This window comes from Micrasema longulum, unplaced genomic scaffold (assembly GCF_059751315.1).
Source record: "Micrasema longulum isolate JH-2025_06_02 unplaced genomic scaffold, ASM5975131v1 h1tg000214l, whole genome shotgun sequence".
Lineage (NCBI taxonomy): Eukaryota > Metazoa > Arthropoda > Insecta > Trichoptera > Brachycentridae > Micrasema > Micrasema longulum.
In genome coordinates this window covers 1,237,366-1,251,134 of record NW_028277419.1, presented here as the reverse complement: position 1 = coordinate 1,251,134, position 13,769 = coordinate 1,237,366, and the positions used below count along the sequence as shown (strand labels likewise).

The window sequence follows — 13,769 nt, the reverse complement described above, 5'->3', positions numbered from 1 at the left end:
TGTTCAATATGTAGCTACGGAGAGTTTGGATGTAGTAACCCTGAATTTGCTCCACAAGCTCCCCTTCCTCGAGACCCGGTCGATCTGAAAGTCGTAATAATTTGATAAAAAGATGAAAACATTTTAATCTATCACAAGTAAAATAATAGTGGTGTTATGAATGTATAAATGTTGGATGATAAACAGCATAATTCGTTTGACTAATAATAAAGTTCATTCAGCATACCTGAGAAGATAACTATAGCTGTGAGTAAAGAATATTCTACGTTGTCCACAGTCATGGTGTACATCTGTCTGCAGAAATGGAGCAAGTCTTCTATAATCTCTGCCATACCCGCCAACTTGTAACTGTCCCTCGTGTAGGAACGGTTATTAGCAAACAGAATGGAGTCTGATACTGAATCATATCTCCTCGCCATTCTCAACATCATCACTTCACTGGAGCACGCCTAGAAAATAAATTAGGGTGTAAATTATTTTGAATTGATTACAACTTTTCCATAAACACGAATACCAGATAATATGATAGGAAAAATATTATAGTTCAAACTATATTATGGTCTGTAAGTGTATATTTTTTTTTGAAACATTCAAAAATTCAAAACAAGAAAATAGATTTTATACTAATTATGTAAGATGGAAAAGTTAGATTTAGAGTTGAATAGTTTCAAACAAAGCTGAGAAATTTATGAGATTTTTGCCTTCTTTTTGTTGCTACGCAAGATCACTTCTTACCCAAAAGAGGGGAAACAAAAAAAAGAACTTTTTTCAAAACAATTGTAACTAATGGTAGCATACTTTTAAAAGGGTTATTTGATCTCCTTGTGATATTTTTGTGAAGGCGGGTAATCCTTTGGCAAATTCAACTATCAACTGGACTGTGAGGATTGTTATCTCCGTAATATGCCGGAAAGGGGCATCATTAGCGTCTTCTTCCTCTGTTGGAGGACTCTGAAAAAAAAAAAAATTACACACATATAAGGGTATAAATAAATAAATAAATGAAAATGAAAATATATAGAACCCCCAAGGAATTATATTACACTGTGTGAGTTATACATAACAATAATAATAATAAATTGTTTCAAAAACTAGTATTCAGAATGAATTAGTCTCAACCACAACATTCATTTTCAAAGCATTTTATGGTGACATGAAAAATATAACTTTGTATGTAAAACGCATGCAATAAAATCAAATTAATTAAAATACAAAAAGTAGATGGGGCATCTGATCAAGACAGATTTGAGATGGCTTAGTTGGTGAAGCTATTTAAGCGAAGACTCAAAACTTCATAAATGCTAACATCGACGTATTTGTATATTTTGACTTACTAAAAGAACAATAATAATATATAATACAACAATTGAAATATTTTAAATAATATTTGATGACATTACTCACAATCATAATTCTCCTCAGATCATCTTCAGATGGCTGTTCATAGCCATCTTGGTACCAGACTAGCCTCGCTATTACAGACTCCTGGTTGGAGGTAAGGGGAGGCACATTCCGCAATCTATTTTCCGCCAATAACTTGTCGGATAGGAATTTCTGGAACAGTAATAATATTACCAATTAATTAGTTATTCGAGCAAGATACACAACAAAAATTGTAGTATATGTTTATTTACTTTTTTAAAATATGCATTTTATAAACGACTGGGTCGGCTAATAATTATTTAAAATTCTTAAAAATGAGACTAAAGTTGTGGTAGAGTGGGCTTCGAATCTCAAACCTCCGATTCGTGAGGCCTCAAGACTTAAACCATGAAAATAAGACCCGTTATAATTTTATTCATTTATTATGTATGCAGTTAATTGGTAGAATTCCATATTAAAATTTGGCGAGGTAATCAAAATAATATACTATTTTTGAATTAAATTCTACTTTTAAAAATATATTAGAGCGTATAATGCGACGCGTTTCGTCAAGACGAAATAAGTCCTAACAAGTTAGGACTCAAAGGGTTTGATAAAACTAAAGAGTTGGATAATGTCCTAAGTCCTAAGAAGACGAAACGCATCACATTATACACTGTTGCATATATTTTTAATATTAAAAGTAAATTTCAATCCAAAAATAGTATTTTATTTCGGATACCTTAACAAATAAAAAAATTATTTCTTTTTAGAGGATGTCTTATTTTCCATGTAGATCTAATAAACAAAATTTATTTATGTGTATCAAATTTAATCGAACGAAATAATTATTTCAATAAAAGATACTTTTTTGAGTAGGGCTTAGCATTACCAACACTTTTCGGGATAGGGTACATTTTCAAAACACTTCTTTCTTTTATTAGTAGACAAGCAGAAGTGACAAGAATTTAGTCACGCAAATGAGTGTTTAGGAAACAGATTATACTGAAATGGCGCAAAATTAGACAGCGGAGAGACTATCACTCCCTCTCACTTCTGTTCAATGTACTTCATAGTTATAACGCTCCTATGTACCTGAGTGAAAAATTTCAACGCTTATCAGTTTATGGTTTACCTCATCATTCTAATTCTCAAGGCACTCTCTTGATACTCATCCACAATTCCTCTTTCTTCTCTAACTCATATAGTGTCCATGCGGCTCGACTGTGGAATCATCTCCCATCCACCATCAAAGATGTTACTACATTATCTCTGTTTAAATCACGTCTGAAGAAATATCTCCTTTCTCTTCCTGAATCTCTCCTCATTTCCTTTTTCCTCTTTTTTCCTAATTCCCATTGAGTAATAGTTTTGATTTAAGGTAATTTATAAACAAATACGTTTATTTCTAGTTTTATATATCTTTGGCTTTTTAATTTTTTTTTTTATTGAAAATGTTCTGTAGCTTGAATTATAAAAATTAAACTTTTATTTTATTGGTTGGTTGGAAGAAATTGCCATTTGGCAATAAGCCCGCCAATGTACAAATAACATTATGTACAAAAAGTTAAATAAAAAAATTTAAAAAAATATTTTTAGTCTTCAATTGAACACGCCAATACGAGTAAACATGATTTATTAGATGTGCCTAAAGCCTATAGGATTGTATTATATTGTATCTCCTTATGTAACTGTTATATACATACTATAAATCAGATACTCACTACTTTGGTAGCCTCTGGGGGAAGGGGTTCGCACTTCATGATGGCGGGGATGATGTCAGGCTTGGAGGAGGTGGTGATGGCGGGAGGCTTGTCCTTCTCCTTCTGCGCCTTCTTCTCCTTTCTCTTGATGGCGCACTGGTTCTCCGGCACCACACACTCGGGCCGCATGCCCACGGCGAGGCACTTCTTCAGCCGACACTCCTGGCACTTGCGTCTCATGTACATGTCCATCTCGCACTCGTGACCGAACTTGCAGATGTACACGGCATTCTTTGTCACACTCCGTCTGAAGAAACCTAAGATTGAAACGAAAAATTACTTTCAAACATTGAAAATTGGAATCTTTAGATGGTTTGACAATTAACTGAGCTTAAAATATTTCGAATGATAAATATTATTAGGACATAATAAGAGAGTTTATAATTTATTCATGAATTTAAAAAAAAAAAAACACAATTCTTTCACTTCCAAACCCCTCGCCAATGGATTCTCAACAAAACAGAAATAACAAAAAACGTTAGTCCGATAAAAAGTCAGGAAACAAAATGATTTTGCCATTTTAAAACGCGGTTTTGTCAAAATCGTGCCATTAAAAAATAATGTAAACGAACATTAGAAAGAAACAATCATTTTGTAAGGTTTCTAATGTTAGAGATTTATAGAACTAAAATATAATTACAGGCAGATTAGGCCTCTTAAAATTTAGATATAACTTGGGTAAATTTATTCTCATATAAGACCAAGTATTAATTAAAAATTTGTTCCAATGGTTTGAAGATAATAGATTGAATAAAAAAGTTATTGGAGCAAAATTTTTGATTTTCGATCTGAAAAGAAATACGAACAGTTTAAATCGCAAAAAATGACGTATTTTCCTCAAATTCTAGGTTAAATATGCATTCAATAATTGTTCAAAACAAAATGTAAATAGTTCGAAACCTTGTTTATGGAATCGTGTTTTTTTCTTATTTTTAGGAACAATATTTTAGTAAAATACTCGTATTTCATTTTTACAGTTTGTTTTTATGCAAATTTTAATGTTCATAGAATGGCCGATATTTTTTCTATAATTTGTAATGGAGTTTGAAAGAAATGATAGAGTGTAATTTAAAGTATTAATTTTTCTCTGTAAAATTACATTCAATTATTTTTTTCCTATTTCGGGGGTTTGGAATTATACGACACATATATGTATGTACATTACATAAAAGAGGGATAGAGTAGATGATATTACCTTTGCATCCTTCACAGGTTAGGGCGTTGTAGTGGTACCCTGAGGCACGGTCTCCACACACCAGGCACAGTTCCTCTTGCTGACGGGGAGCTGGACCCTTCTTGGCCCTCTTCCCCGCCTCGCAACTGTCTGCGCTGTACCCATTCAGGCTACTGGGAGGAGACAAGTCTTCTCGTCCTGCAACCAAAACACACGAAACTCATTACATGTCATAGTTTACTAAATAAAATCAAATAGTATGTTTGCTAGCTAAATTCATGATCAAAATATAAGAAACTTCTGATCGGAAATTCCTATACAGAAATATGAAACATTAAGTGAAATACGAAATGGGGTGACATGGATAAGCAGAAGATGATAAACTATCACTATTGCTACCAAAATATCTTTTCAAATTTTAAATCAAAAGCGAGATGCTCGAATTCGAGACTCGAATCTCAAGAAGATTTGTCCAGATTTTGACTGGCAAACACATTTACTAAGAAATACTGAACCACAAGAACAGTTGTAAGATAGCAATCTCAATAACTTAAAAAATAAAACCGAGTTTATATATTTCTAAAAGTTAAAGCATTGACAAACAATAAATTATCAGCATAAATATTTAAGTGTATTTCAGTTTTAGCGTGTTCTCCTAAAAAAAATAGGACACCAATAGAAAATAGATTTTTAAATGAGTGAAAATGTTTTGATTGATAAGTTTGGTAACTACATACGTTTATTTATGAGGTTAAATATGGCTATTAGGTGACCTATACCAAAATCTAAAAAAAAATATCTAGGAATTGTTCACAAAAGTATCACCTTGAATACGAATAAGACTTGTGAACGACTCCTTGTCCTTTTTTAAAGTGCCCCATTAATATTTGCTGTGCTCGCGTGTACTCTGACGATGTTTCGTAGATTGTACGAAGTATTGTCTGGATATGAAATCGGCAGAATGCACAATGAGCGATATCTCGCTCGGAACAAAGTGCGAACGTTCGGTAATTTTCGGTTCCTAAACACGGCCGGTGTTCTGAAGTCATTTCTGCATTCCCAACGTGTTCGGCAACCGAGGAACCGAGTGCCGACCGACGCCTCCGAGCTCATTAACATTCTAACCGAATTGTCGAAGCCGGCATAGGAAGCTATACTTCCGTCGCCGAAACAGCGATCGGCACCGCTAAATGCAAGCAAATCATCTTCAAATGTTACATCACCGGGAGGCTTATCTCTTTTCAGGTGATCTCGGTATGTGTCGAGCCCTATTCTGCGCTTCAGAATAACTCCGGCCGTTGAATTAACGCATTATTATAAACGGAAAAAGATAAAATCTTGAATGGGTATCTATTGACGCTAAATCAAATTGTTCACCTTGAATTTTTGACAAGTGCTCGGTTACCTTTAAAGAAGGTTTGAGTATAAAGCGAAAGAAAAAAGTACCTGCATACATAAAAAAATATTCACCCTATATTTACGCGATATTAGTATCTGCAGGAAATTAACATATCGCATTCGCTCGACTAGCCGCTTGCATCTTTATTGCCTATTTAGTTCACGGGCCGCCAAAAAGGTGAGGTGAATTTGAAATTGCGCTCTAACCTAACCGCGTTCTTTTACCAAAGGTATAGCGAGGCAGATAAGCAACATAGAATACACCGCAGACGCAGACGATGCGAGTTTAAACTATCGAATATATTAAAACCTGACACACGCCTCAGAAGAAGTGCAAGAATAACATGACAAAAGAATGTCTGTTTAGATTCTCGCATTTTGTAATTTATCGCAATTTAAATAATTTAATTAGACACCCTCGGCATTCCGCCTTTACTGTGAAAAATGATTTTAAAAAAACTAGACCTAAAATAATAATTCGGCGATTTGAACGCGGCTAAATCCGATATAAAGTATGAACTGTGTATGTACCTACATAATATTATGTAAATGAAACATATAACTGTGGACGAAATATTTCACAAAAGTAAATGATCAGCATCAGCAATGGCCACACGAGGCTGACGAGACCAAGCTGGCGTATGGCGTCTATTGGGCAATGAATTAGAACAACAGTAAATCCTACAAAATGTTGATCCGGAATGCCTATTAGCGTTTATTTACGGCTTAGTATAGAACATAATAATATACGGAATACACGTACACATACACCCGCGAACTGAGCAAAATAAAAGGTAATAAGAAACTTTTATGCGGCTGCTCGCAGCCAACGTTATTAGCAAAAAGTAAGAAGAACTGGAGTGTGAAGAATAAAATAATCACTTCCAAGAATGAAGCCGCTTTGGCAGTTTTTACTAAAACTAATGACAAAAAACCAAGAGGAGAAGCACTTCTTCTACATTACATTATAATGCGATATTAATAGACTTTCAATTACAAATTAAATATATCGCTGATGTTATTTTTAATATGTCATAATTTAGGAGTAAGAATATGCATTGGTAGAAATGCGAACAATCTTTCGGGGATTTCTTTTAATGACACCGTTCATGCTAATAATATTGTACGTATGTATATGATAACGCGAGAATGGATTCATCAAAATCTCCAACTCGCCTGACCAAATAAATTGGTTCCAGGTAGAAACGTTTAAAGTTAATTACAGGAGTGGGGGTGTGTTGGGATGGAATTCTCGCGATGCGCTTTCTTTCCGCGGCTTGATACATAAACCCAGTAATGTTGGAACTGGAGTTGTACGTGGAATGAATGCAACAAACCAGTTTCTATATCGGGATGGCTATATACACCTTCTTTTACTGACAACCCGCTACCCACACGGGGCGGTGCGACTCGCCGCGCGGCGGTCGGCTTATTGTTTGCCAGTTGTAACTAAACTTTTACGGAAACGGAGGAAAAACGGATATTATGATTGATACTCAAAAAAGTTATTCAAACAATATGTTGACTCGATCGGATAGAATATTAGCTGGAAGTACTAGCTAACCCAAAACAAACAATCAGTTGTCCATGTCCTAAGGAGTGTAGATGTGCAAGTATAAAAAATAATGTATTTTATTTATTTCACTTTTTGTTCACGATGTTAATGAGGAAGTTCAGTGGTTTTTTAAAAAAGAAAAATTTGTCGATAGACTGTTAAACTAAGTCAAAATTATTTTTTTAATTTTTTATATATCGTATTATCGGCGCTACGATTTTTCAAAGTTTTGTATTTCTGAAATAACTCCGCGTGTAACGTCAGAGGTTCATTTCCGCTTATTCTCATTCAGTTCTTCCCATTGGTCCAGAAGCAACAAGCAGACCGGAAATCTTCCATAGCTCTTAGATTATAGGTTGATTCACATGAACCAGTGACGTCATTTAAAGTAGTGCGTTTTTATCAAAATATTTATTATTATTTTTTCTATACATTTTCAAGAAACTTTGCCATACAATTTAATGCTCTAATTTTTACCCCGTGTAAGAAAACATTTTTTGTATCCAATTCCCCGTAGGGCTGAAGTTCCTCATTGTACATTGGCGGGCTTTTTGCTAAATGGCAATTTCGTCCAACCAACCGAGTATGCAGTATGTAGGTTTGTGTGCTTACTAAGTAACTCGCTCGGGGCAAGTCCAGTTCCGGACGGTCCCTTTCGTATCACGTTCCATCCCTCACCTCAGTCACCCGCGCTCGACCTAACTCGGGAGACCGGGGGCGGGGCAGGGGATGCAGAGTCAACACTGGACGAGTATTTACTTCCAATATTTCCCCAGAGCAAGCGCTAACCTCGAGTTCCCAATGCGTGGGACGATGCAATAAAGTAATGGAGAAATAATCCATTCGGAGCTAAAATTGCGTTCGAAAATTATAATTTATTGGTTATTTACATAAATAATTAATAAAATTTAGTTGACACTTTTACTATAATGATTTACACCTTAAAAATAAATATCTGAATTATCAAACAATGAACTTACATAAAAAAATACTAGTTTATCCGTAGAGCGAAAACGTTTGACTTATGAGATACATGTCTTTTTTAACGCATTAGATGTATTTGGTAAAACATTAATACTGATATGAACAGCTGACAGGTTTGCCGTAAATGCAAACTCACAGCCTCGGAACTTCCGTGTGGGTCCCCTGGATATGTATGTAGGGCCCACTCTACTCTACGATTCTACATTCTACATTCTACATTCCACTTTCATCTCTCGAGACTCGGGATACGATCATACGATAGCGGTACCTCGGCCAACCGACTGATCGAGTTGCCGAACTTGGTGCGAGAGTAGGATTTCGCAACCATCTTGACGGTTGTAATTAATCAAGGAAAGTTTTGCGAATGTGACGAATCCCCGTGATAAACTGCTCTCGATCACTCTTTGGCGCAGGTAACCCATTTTCAAGAAGACTATGGTTTGTAAAGGTGAATGCTGGCGCAGTTAATCAAAATTGTTTACTTAACGAGACAACTAACTGAGATTATACGTTATTCAAAAATATGACAATAAAGCTTTTGTTACAGTATTCGGAAATAAATAAATTACGAAGAGATGAATTTAAAATAAGTATTTTTTACATTTTACTTTTATACATTCACATCTTTACGAGATATTTTAATATTTCTCGTAAATTAAAACGTCGAAAGATTGTCTTCGGAGGCCTGACAGAGGCATTGGCCACAAGGAATGTGTCCAGGGGAGGCTAAGCACAAGCTATAAATACTTCCAGTATGGTGGACGTTCAGTTGTCGCTGAAATGTCGTCGCTTCTCTCGAAGCCTTCTATTGTTTGTGAGATAAAAAGTTGTTCGGGCCGGATGATACGCGTTCCTTTCAAACAACTTTTTATACGGAAGCTACGATGAAATCGGCTGCAGTCGGCAGAACTCGATGGACAATAGCCTCGAGTGTAATATGTTTTCAAGCAGATCCTTCGGATAAATATCACGTTATTGTATGTACTTTAATCGTGACTACTTCACATGATATTAAGTTTGCCGGCGTGTTGCCATTTACAAAACTGACCTTGACAGTGTTGCTGTAAATGATTTCGAGAGGATTAAAGGAAATTACAGACAGATTCGACCGGAGAGTTTCGAGAAATATATCTAAAGGACAGCTGAAAATATATACATAAACGTTGATCCGAGTGACAAGAGGAAACAACCGGAATAAAATAGGTAGTTGAAGTCTCACGAAGGGAAGAGTGGGCAGTGTCTCGCCCACCACTTGAGTTTTAACCTAGGTCGTGAGGCCCCAGAGACTGCACAAACATACATCGGCCGACGAGCCTGCCTCCTGCGGTTCTGCAGAGAGTCTGTTGGTCAACGGTCAAGATATAAATAGACAACATGATTTCGAAGGTCTGGAGTGAGTATCTGTAAATCACGCACATACCCATGCATAATACCATAGTTAAATATTTCGATATTGCCTACAAATTCAAATGAAAAATGCTGTCAATGCAATAGAGAGAGTACAAATATTATTCGTAAAGCATAGTATGTAATACTTTTGCGTGATTATCCCCAGACAAAGTTATTTGTGGATATATATATATACGCTTACTATTTAATGATGCTCACACTTACACACACCTGAACACTTACTCCTACACTAATACACATAAACACACATCTACACTTACTCTCATACAAATACACATAAACACACCCTTTTGTTGTAACACAATTTGATAATATGTATGATTCCTATTTAGAAACTTTGCTGGTCTGTCTTAAAACTGTTTTTTTTTTAATGTTACTATATCATTGTCGACTGTTTGTTTCATTAAAGTAAATAAATATATATACAGATATATAAAAATTTTGCAGGATAAGGGTAACGGACATGTACGAGTATGTAGTTACGATTAAATCCATCCCCCCCGATGAACAAATATTTATAGGAAAATCAATTTAAAACAGACAAATGGATGGGCCTAAAAAGACAGCGATGGTTGTACAAAGTTGAGTATAGCAGTATAAAAGTCTTAGTCGATTAAAAAACACCCCTCTTAAGCATGATTTTACCTCTTCTTGACTTTTTTGTTTCGGGGAAGATACATTGAATAACTTTGCATTTAGTTTTACTAAGCCGTGTAAAATCAAAACAAAAATTACTAAGAAAACTCAGATACTTTATTTACAATCGTTTTGATACATCCTAATAGGCGTATATTAATCGATAAGGTTGGAGATAATTTAAGAAAAATACATAAAAATACAAAATGAATCTGTTTTTACAATGCGCTCGTATGTCATGAGGGGAAACAAACTTCATTAAAATGAATAAATATTTGATTTCAACTAATAGAAAAGTATACTTAATACACAATACACAATATGTACTGCGTACCTATAAATAACATATTCGATAACACGTTTTAATCAATCTCAAAAAGTGATCTTCGTGATAATTATTGGAGATGCAAGTCGGCCGCTGCAGAAACCCGGGAATGTGGGGCGAGGAAGCGAGGCACGGAGAGGTCCGCGAGAGAGATGCGATCGCAAGGTAGAGAGGGACAGGGCGATGGGAGTATTTGCGAATGCGACGGGGGCACTGCGTGGCCTTGACTCGCGGGGAGGAATATTATTGTTTACTATAAATACGCCCAACGTCCATCCATTGCATCTGATCTCCATACAGAGCACTGATAACAGTCATCGGAACGTTAGATAATATTTATTTAACAATTAGCCAAGGGGCCCGATTACAGTGGTGAATTACATAAAACTTAGAATACTCGGAATCCTTGAGAACACCAACATTTTAACTACTGCGATCCCTTCATAAAAAAATCGGCCTTAAAATAGGTTTTATCCGGGGGAGCAGAGTACACGAAAAAAAAAAAAAATCAGCACTCAACTGGACGGCTAGGCTGTTCATTAAATGTCGGCATTCAATTTGTATTTTTTTTATTCTTTATTCGGATATTCAAATTCATCATTTATAAAAAAACAAAACAAATTAGGAATAAGCCAATTACAAGTTTTCGCAAGTAGCACCACAGACAATGATCTAAATCCAAAAAAAATAAAAAACACTACAAAATTATTTCGAAAGCAAACGCCGCACCACTATGATTATTCGCTAATAAATCTATGTTTAATTATTTTGTTATTATATAAAAATTATTGAAAATTCGTCATAACTATTAATTTTGCCTATAATTAGATGAGACAGGGGTAGCATGAAGAAGAAGGTTGTATTATATATATTATGAGGAACATTTGTAGAGAGTTTAGATCGAATGATTAGGCCGTTTCGTTGAATGAATTGAGATAGTTAAACGTTCATCGTGTTGGCTGGTTGAACGCTAGCCCTTTGGAAACAGCTGAACCGCTGGGCTAGGTTAGAATAAGTTGGATGTAGTTAAATAAAAAAAAAACATTTTTTAAAATTATTAAACATGACCCGACCTACTATCCTAACCTAACCTAACTTCACACAAAAAATTTTTTTAAATAATATTGAAAATATTTTATTGTTGCATTCAAATTAAAAGAGATAGCGACGTACAGCCCTTTCGTTAAACGCCGCTTTCAAATTTTTGGCTAATCGTCCTTGAGCCATTCAATTGAATGCCGGCATTAAATGAAAAGCCTAGCCATCTGATTGAGATGCCGATTTAGCTATTTGACGGCGGCATACATATATATATATATATATATATATATTGTCGTGACCGACCGTAACAAGATTTTCAACCGAAATCGAATTTCAGCTTCTGTTTTAATTTCGGGTGAAACCGAAATTATCTGCTGTCTTCGGGCGCACGGTATACAGATATAACTATTTTTGAAAAACGCAAAACGTACCGATACTGAATTCTTTATTCTGATTCTCTCCAAAAAAATAACAAAATCGGTTCAGTTTTGAGGTGCGGAAAACGGGACAACGAAACGTCGATTTTGTCTATTCTTACAAAAGGTCTGACATGCAGTTGTCTTTTTCACACAGTATCGGGGAGGCATCCGCAAGACAGTGACAGGAAAACAATGTTCGAATACCCATTTATCAATATTTTCAGTCCTCACAATTTATGTTAGCCGAAACACAAAAAGAATTATGTATACGTACATATCTAATTTAAACTAAATACAATAATTGATATCAAACTTTCGATTGTGTTCATTTAATCTATATACGAGTATGTACTTAAATCTAGCAATAGCAAAGCATTGCCGGGTTCGGCTCGTGTTAAATAAAATACATAATTAAATAAAAGGCATACCTAAATTAAATTAGGATCGTTGTAATGATGTAATAAGTTATATTTACATATAAGTTATTCAAAATACTTTGTTCACTTTCACTTATTTATTTGACCAATTAGAGCTTTCACCCTCTAATGAGCATCTTCAGACTGGTGAATAATATACACTGTAAGGATAATTTATATAAAACTAAATATTATCTAAAGTGTAGGTACATTTAAAAATAAGTTGTACCTACACTTTAGATAATATGTAATTTTATATGAATTATCCTTACACTGTCTGAAGATGCCCATTAGAGGGTGAAAGCGCTAATTGGTCAAATAAATAAGTATAAGTGTACCAAGTATTTTTAAATTAATAACTTATATGTAAATATAAGTTATTACATCATTACAATGGAATTCCATCAAGAATTGTCAATAAATAATTTAAATTTTAAAAAATAGGATCGTTGTTATGCTATACATATAACTTATATAAAACGGTTCTTCAATGTTCGCTATAAGAAATTTACCTTATTAACTATAAAGGAATTATAAACATGAAAGATTTTAGAACTACCAATTACAGTCAACAAATCACAAAATAATTTTAGTTTTTATTTTTTATGACATGAAAGATGAAAGATCTGAGAACTAGATTCACGAGCCATGAGTTTCACCCGAGTACAGCCGGACGTAATCCGACGCATCCCGACCGCAAATTTCGGCTGAGCAGAGGTTTCGCATAATTTTTGTCCGAAACCGAAACTTCAGTCCGTCATTTTGCTACAATATAATAGGGGCAACTTTACAGGCATGAGCGGTCTTTCCTGGTTGTGTCACTATTTATTGTATTTTGTGTTAATTTGTAAACTTTTATATACTTGTAAGGAATTTATGATTGTGTATTTTTGCGAATTGAATAATTGACAAGGAATCAATATAATTTATTTTTTGTAATGTATACACAAGTTTGAGAATAATCTATCGGTATGTAAATACTAAACACTGACCTACTTCTAATTAAGACACATTTAGATAAGGCATACTGTGTATTGACTTAACGTAGAAATGTAAACTGAAGTTAACTAGAAATTCTTCATATCTAATAACCAAACGAGACTTTAATATAATACTTTGTTCAAATCACATTATCTCTAAAAACAAAACGTAAAACCACCCCTCGAATCGTACATTTCGTCGGGATCGTAGAACAACGACGGATGTGCGAAAAATGCGACATTGACTTTCTTTTGTATTTTATATTGAAAGGGTTATACAAAAGTTTTCTTTTTCAAGGTTTGAAA

General features: G+C 34.6%; 1 protein-coding gene across 1 annotated transcript in view; it reads right to left on the bottom strand.

Moving 5' to 3' along the window:
* Positions 1–6: 6 nt before the first annotated feature.
* The window catches only part of LOC148283666 (ecdysone receptor-like), a gene marked incomplete at its 3' end in the record, with an annotated part of 719,211 nt that continues 705,448 nt past the window's right edge, over positions 7–13,769 (bottom strand). Inside the window, exons 6-11 of the mRNA XM_088243474.1 lie at positions 4,321–4,497; positions 3,087–3,382; positions 1,405–1,560; positions 799–951; positions 227–449; positions 7–84 (exon numbers count right to left, since the gene is read on the bottom strand). Of these exons, the coding sequence (XP_088099600.1) occupies positions 7–84; positions 227–449; positions 799–951; positions 1,405–1,560; positions 3,087–3,382; positions 4,321–4,497 (1,083 nt within the window). The remainder of the gene's footprint in view (positions 85–226; positions 450–798; positions 952–1,404; positions 1,561–3,086; positions 3,383–4,320; positions 4,498–13,769) is intronic.